Source organism: Mus caroli, unplaced genomic scaffold (genome assembly GCF_978045245.1).
Source record: "Mus caroli unplaced genomic scaffold, Mus_caroli_1 scaffold_10, whole genome shotgun sequence".
Lineage (NCBI taxonomy): Eukaryota > Metazoa > Chordata > Mammalia > Rodentia > Muridae > Mus > Mus caroli.
In genome coordinates this window covers 58,599,918-58,607,005 of record NW_028227265.1, presented here as the reverse complement: position 1 = coordinate 58,607,005, position 7,088 = coordinate 58,599,918, and the positions used below count along the sequence as shown (strand labels likewise).

The 7,088-nt window shown below is 54.0% G+C and overlaps 1 protein-coding gene across 2 annotated transcripts; it reads right to left on the bottom strand.

Moving 5' to 3' along the window:
• Nucleotides 1–559: 559 nt before the first annotated feature.
• Nucleotides 560–4,968, bottom strand: Arrdc2 (arrestin domain containing 2). Of its 2 annotated transcripts, none has more exons than XM_021170235.3 (8): nucleotides 4,526–4,968; nucleotides 4,377–4,443; nucleotides 4,092–4,239; nucleotides 2,894–2,996; nucleotides 2,558–2,814; nucleotides 2,307–2,469; nucleotides 1,670–1,827; nucleotides 560–1,444 (listed from the first exon to the last, which is right to left on the bottom strand). In XM_021170235.3, the coding sequence occupies exons 1-8, from the start codon at nucleotides 4,797–4,799 to the stop codon at nucleotides 1,391–1,393; spliced, it is 1,224 nt and encodes a 407-aa protein (XP_021025894.1). In that variant the 5' UTR covers nucleotides 4,800–4,968; the 3' UTR covers nucleotides 560–1,390. The 2 variants fall into 2 exon arrangements, with proteins under 2 accessions (XP_021025894.1, XP_029336124.1); XM_029480264.2 differs by having other exon boundaries at nucleotides 560–1,441.
• Nucleotides 4,969–7,088: the final 2,120 nt, after the last annotated feature.

The window sequence follows — 7,088 nt, the reverse complement described above, 5'->3', positions numbered from 1 at the left end:
GATGGAATTAAATAATTGATTAATGTAATCTAATTATTATCAGTTGTCATTGCTACCATCTCTCTAGGTAGCCCTGATTGGGCTTGAACTCATGGAAATCCTCCTGCCTCAACCTCCTGAGTGCTCAGCCAGGTTTTTTTTTAAAGAATTATTTATATTTTATGTATATGAGTACACAGTAGCTGTCTTTAGGCACACCAGAAGAGGGTGTTAGATCTCATTACATGGTTGTGAGCCACTGTGAATTGAACTCAGGATGTCTGGAAGAGCAGTTGGTGCTCTTAACCACTGAGCCATCTCTCCAGCCTGTTCAGCCAGTTTTTAACTGTCTGCATTTATGTGCTGGTGACAACCATATGTGCTGTGCCTCAGGGAGGGGATCTGGGGATCACATGCAGATACCACACCCAGGGCTGGGGAAGTTACTCTAAAACTTTAAAAAGATAAAGAGCGAGGCAGATGTGGGTCCCAGTGACCCTCCCAGGAAGGGGTTGAGATGTGTTGGCCTATAGCTGTCATGAACAAATGAAAAGATGGCCCAGTGTCTTCTTCCCATTTTTATTTATTTAATATATAAAAGTGAGCAATTCTTCAGACCATGGAAATGGCAAGTCCCTGGCAGGTCTGGGATGTGGGGGATTTGCCCAGCTGCCCCCAGTTGCCCGTTCTCCTTGTGATGTCCCCAGCTGCCCCAGTTGCCTGTTCTCCTTGTGATGTCCCCAGCTGCCCCAGTTGCCTGTTCTTCTTGCGATGTACTTGTCTGCATCCTGACCCCTGAGAGAGGCTGGAGGTTCTGAACATGGCAGATCACACCACAGCTCTGGGTTCACCTGGGCCACCAGTTCGCAAAAGCTGGAACCTCTGAACCTTCAGGTCCCAATGACTTCTCCTTTGTGTCTGTCCCTGGGCCCTCTGCCCTGCTAACCTCACAAGTGAGGCCATATCTAAGAAACCTTAATGCCTGGGCTCCCAACCGTAGGAAGAAGGAATGGGTGCTCTCTGCTCTGACCATTTCCTCTGTGTTTGTCTGCTTGCTGAGCTCCTGTTCATACATCAAAGCCTCAGCTGAAATGCCCTTTGGAAGTCTTCTGCCTCCCCTCTGGACTTCTAGCTGGTTCTGGTTCCTTGAGACTGGAAGTGTCCATTCCTAGATTCATCTCTCCCAAACTATAGTTCCCTAGAGGAGCCTAGCATTGCTCCACAGCCTCGTTGGTGGGTCTAACGCAGAGAACCGGAAGCTTTGAGAAGATGAACTGTCCTCGGAAGCCATGCTGCTCCTTTGCAATGTTGGAAGACACATTGCCTCATTTAACCCTGCGTTCCCAAAGCAGATGGCGGGACTTCAGTGGCCAAAGAGTGTGAACCTGGTACCGAAGTGTCAGCCCATGGATCAGCAGGTCATGCAGCGCGGCCTCACAGCCTCTGAGGGTGGGTTAGGGTCCTCCTGACAGACAGAGCCCTAGTGAGCCACACTGTGTGCCCCAACACCCCAATCCCTTCAGATCAAGCAGTCAGTCAGGGGTCCCAAGGAGGGTGTCACCTAGATCTTATGATTCTCCTACCTCAGCCTCCCAAGGACTGGGACAACAGGCCTGTGTCACCACACCCTGCCCCCATCAGCATATCACCAAACAGGCTACTGAAGCAAGAGAGGGTGCAGGCAGCTTACCTCAGAGTACAGAGGCGGAGGGCAGTAGCGGAACTCCTGGAGACAGGCAAAGTAGGGCCCTTCTGTGATCACACCTAGGTCGTGTAGGAGGGAGGAGGGCCCCTGTGACGTATATACCAGCTGGCTCTCCCTCACCACCTCCGAGTACTCAGGTGGGGCTGCAAAGGAGAGACAGTGAGTGAGGCTCTGGGAGACCCGTGGCTGTGACATGGTGACAACTGAGCCCTTTTCCTCTGGGGACAGCTCCTCTTGCTCAGGCTGACATCTAATTTGTAGCAATCCTCCTGCCTCAACTGGCATCCTGGACTTTTAGTTTTGGATACTGATTCTTTGTGCTTTTTTGAGCCAGGATCTTGGTGTAGAGCAGGCTGCCCTCCGGATGCTTGCTGGCCTCATAGGCCTGTCTTTCCACACCCTGATTTGGCTTGGCTTTGAAGTCCAGGTCTCTTGAAGCCCGGGCTGGCTTCTAAATTATTAAGTACTGGAACCTGGCCTTGAGCTGACTCCTTAGCCCTCGGTGCAGGTTTGATTGGTGCCTGGGATTAGTCCCTGCTTGTATAGAGACCCCGTGGACAAAGGACCAGGCCTGGGCCGTGGCTCTGCCCACCCACATCCCTTGCCAGTTGGCTAAGCTCACCCTCTGGCCGATCCATCAGGGTGCACAGGCCCCAGTCTTGCAGGAAGCTGGCGCGGCTGCCCACACTAGCGGAGCGGCTGCCCAGAGGATGCAGGGGGACCGTGCCTATGACCAGCGGCAGCTCCAGCAGCAGATTGGACGAGCCTGGGATGTCCACGAAGACCTGAAGGGAGCAGCAGCGAAGTGGGCTAGCGGCCCACCCGTGCCCTCCCCCTTGGTCCGGATGACAGGATGTAAGGAGCCCTGGGTACCTTGAGTGAGTAGTCCACACTAAGCACGCGGCAGTGCAAGATGGACGGGCCCACTGGGGGGATACGCAGTGCACGACCGGGCCACAGCGCACGGCGACCCGGGCCCACAGGCTCCCCGTCCACACTGGCCACCACAGCACGCTTCTGCTTGCGGGCACCTCGGGCCATGAAGGTCTGTGTCTGTACTAGGGCAGCACGGGGCTGCACAGCTCGCGTGGAACCATTGTCAATCTCCGCAAAGATAGGGATGACCTCGCCTACAGCAGACAGCAGCTTGCCTCAGTTTCCCCACTACCAATTACCCCTGTTCCAGCTGCACACAGCTCCCCATGTTACCTGGAGTGTAGCCTTTGCGGTCAATCTTGGCTGAGAGGCACACGAGGCCACGTGTGCAGTACCAGGATCGTGCCACCTTTTCCCGGGCTCCAGCCTGGGGTTCCTAGGGAGACACCAAGGGTCGTTTTGAGCACTGGGCACTTGGAGACCTGAGTCTTATAGAAAGGCTGAGACAAGCGGGCTGTTTTAAATTTTAACCAGATACCCCCAAATAACATAACCCTGTCTCTTTTTTTGTTTGTTTGCTTGATTGTTTGTTTTCAGAGACAGGGTTTCTCTGTGTAGCCCTGGCTATCTTAGAACTCACTTTGTAGACTAGGCTGGCCTTGAACTCAGAAATCTGACTGCCTCTGCTTTAAAGGCGTGCACCACCACTGCCCAGCAAACCCTATCTTAGGAAGCCAAAAGCTGAATAAAAATTAAAAATAAACCGGGCGTGGTGGCGCACACCTTTAATCCTAGCATTTAGGAGGCAGAGGCAGGCAGATTTCTGAGTTCGAGCCAGTCTGGTCTACAGAGTGAGTTCCAGGACAGCCGGGGCTACACAGAGAAACCCTATCTTGAAAAAACCAAAAAATAAAAAATAAAAATAAGACTAGATGTGGTGGCGCCTATCTTTAGTCCCAGCAGGTATATTTCTATGGGCTTAGGGCCAGCCTGGTCTACTCAGTGAGTCTCAGACAAGCCAGGACTACACACAGAGAGACCTTTCTAAAATTAAAAAAAGAAAGAAACTCGGACAGTGGTGGCACAAGCCTTTAATTCCAGCACTTGGTAGGCAGAGGCAGGCAGATTTCTGAGTTCGAGGCCAGCCTTGTCTACAAAGTGAGTTCCAGGACAGCCAGGTCTATACAGAGAAACCCTGTCTCAAAAACAAACAAACAAACAAACAAACAAGAAAAGAAAAAGGAAGAAAGCAAAACCCAAAACCAGTAAAGACAAAAGCAAACACAAAAACAAAAACAGTCCTATCATATCCTGCTTTCCAAATGGGGTATCTGAGGCTGGGAAAGAGCAAGATACCTTCCCAGAGGCACACAGCAGATGAGCATCCTCAGAATTTGCACTTAGCTATAGTGGGTTCTGAACTCACCACTAACTCCTGGCTCCCTGTTACAGATGCCACTTGAGACCCTCAAATCTAAAAGGTGTCAAGCAGCCAGGCTGGACCCCAACCCCCATGGGGCAAGCCACTTGCCAGCAGGGCAGGTGTGTTTATGTCCACAGGTTCAATGACAGTGAACACCTTCCGGGCGCAGCGCGCAGGGACCCATGGCCGGTGCAGAGTGGCTTTGATGGAATAGCGGACGCTGCCGTGTTTGCCCTCGAAGGATGTCACCAGGGAGCTGGGGTGGCAAGAGTGGGGAATCAGAAGATCACTATCAGGAGACAGTGCGGTGAAGGGCATACAAGAGGGATGTCCTGAGAAGTCAGGGCTGAGGGAACCCTAGATGCCCAGCCAGAGGGCGACAGCGGGGCTTACATAGGCAGCTGGAAGCTGAAGGGAAACTCGTGGCGTCCAGCGGGAAGCGTGGCGATGTCCCCCGAGTCTAGGAACAAGACCCTGGGCTCAGCGGACGTAGGCCTGGGAATCGCATGCTCGGTGCGCCCCAAAAGGTCCCCAGCCCGTACCTGGAGCGAGCAGCGTGGCGCGGTGGTTCACGACTTCCACGCGCTCGCTGTAACTCTGAGTATAAGCAGTGCTGGAGCCCGCGCTGCGCGACTCCGTCCAGTGCGCGCGCGCGCGGCCCCGAGCGCGCAGCCTGAGCGCGCCCACGCGTGCCGCGCCCGCAAGCTCCAACAGTACCCGGCCTGCCACGGCCTGGCCTCCGTGGAACACGGGCTCGGTGCCCGTGCGCGCTCCGTCTAGCTCTACTACGAACGCCTTCACCTTATCGAACAGCATTGCGGTGACGGTCGCGAACCCAAAAAGAGATCGGCCCGGTGCTCGAACCCGCGATAAGAAAGAGCTAGAGACTGCGAACGCAGCGGGCTCGAACTACGTACACACACAAGCGGGACAGCAGGACGGAAGACCGCTGGGGACCCGCGGCTGCGTCGCACTTATAGGACGGTTGGAGGGCGGGGCCTGAGGAGAAGACCGCACCTACCGGAAGAGACTCCGCAAACACGGCAGTAGGGGGCGGGACCCCAGAAAAGACTAGTCCAATAGCGCGGCGAAGGAATGGCCTGAGGAGAAAGCCACACCTTCAGGAGAAGACTCCACCAATAGCGCGGTGAAGAGGCGGGGCCTGAAAAAGCCTGGCTCTGCTGAGAAAATTAGGCCAAAGGCTCCACGAGGGCGGTGGCCTGATAGAAAGCTCCGCCCCCTACAAGGGACCAGGCCAATCGCGTATGAAGGGCGTGGTCTGAGGGGGAAAATCCGCTCCTGCGAGAAAGTCAGTAGCACTGAGGGGCGGGGCGGGGCGTTAGAGAAAGCCTCGCCTACCGGAAAGAACTTTACCAATAGCGCGGTGGGGCGTGGCCTCACGAGGCTCCAGGCAGAATAACCCTTGCTTGGTTCTGAACGCGAGCCTAAGTGGGAGGTGCTGCAGCGCGGCTCTGCCGCTTTGGGTTTTGCAAATACACAAACAAGGAAGCCCAGGAATAGGGAAACTGGTCCTAGTCACCCAGCGTGACATCACTATTTTTTTTTCTGTTGCTTTTTGAGACTGGTTCTCATGTAGCCCAACCTTACCTGGGACTTGAGACAGTCCCCCTGCTTCTGTTTACATGATTGGCCAGTAGTTTTGTGTTCCCTTGGCTAGTCTGAAACTCACTGTGTAGACCAGGCTGGCCTTGAACTCATAGAGGCGTGGTTGCCACTGCTTCCCGAGTGCTGGAATTAAAGCTCAAATCGGATTTCTGAACCCGAAAGCTTTATTTTCTTCTAAGGCCAAGTCTCACATAGCCTCCAATGCACCACGTACTCTAACCAAGCCCGATGTTGAACTTGCCCTCCTCCACCAGTGTTCCAGAGCTGATTTGATAGGCGTTTGCCACAGTACCTGACTGTTTCTTAAACTTTTTTTAAAAAAGATTTATTTATTTGTATATGTATATGAGTACACTGTAGCTGTCTTCAGACACACCAGAAGAGAGCCATTACAGATGGCTGAGAGCCACTGTGTGGTTCCTGGGAATTGAACTCAGGACCTCTAGAAGTGCAGTCGGTGCTCTTAGCCACTGAGCCATCTCTCCTGCCCAGCCTGGCTTTTTCTTATGTTTTCAGACAGGATCTCACACTGTAACCCAGGCTGCCCGGGAACTCAAGGCAATGGAACTCTGGTGTCAGCCTCTTAGGTGCTGGGTTCGCAGGCGTGTCCACTAGGCCAGAACCTCCCAGCTTAATCATCAACTCGCTGCCGCCTGCAGACCTATCTGGGGCACTTTTTTTCAGGCCCATTGTTTCCGGCGATGCGAACTGGTGGGGACAGGGAAGGGTTGGTCCTTTCCCAGCATTGGGCACCCCCATTCAACCTAAGGGACCCTGGCAAGGGACAAGGAGGACGTGCCTCAATTTCCACTTCCATAAGGCCTAGAGGAACTTAGTCCCTCAGATCCAGAAAGGGATTGCCGTGCATAGGCAGCAAATCCAGGAGACTCTCTGACATTTTGAGTCAAGGGCTGCAGTGTACCTGGGGACAGCGAGACCCTTCTGGAATGTAACAGGAAGGGTCTCCTGCTTCTGCAGGGAAACCTGCCCGGCATTTGTAGACACGGGCGCCCCCTGGTGGACATGGGATGTACTGCGGCTCGTATTCACTCCTGAGCCCAGCTGTGTGAACACAGGTTCACAGCTGTATGAACCAGGCTGCAGCACCCCCTGCCCGCAGCCTGGAGAGGACAAGGCGGCCTGGAGGACCAGAAAAGTCCCACAGGTCTTGGCCTAAAGAAAAGTGCGGGAATTGAAGACGCCCCCTCCCAGAGTGAGTGTACCATACAGATAAGTCTCGGAGACCCAGAAAGAGGAGAGCTTCCCTTCCTATCCACAAACACCATCAGACCCGCCCCCACTTCAGGGACAGACAGGGCAAAGTAAACTGAGACAGAATTCGAGGTGCACACACGAGAAGCTTCTTGGAGAATCGGGACCCCCTCACCTGGAGGTCCTAAACAGGAGACTCTCTAGCCCATCCTGGGTTTCCACAGATCCTGAATTCCCCGCTTTAATTGGGAGTGTTCCACTGTTAAC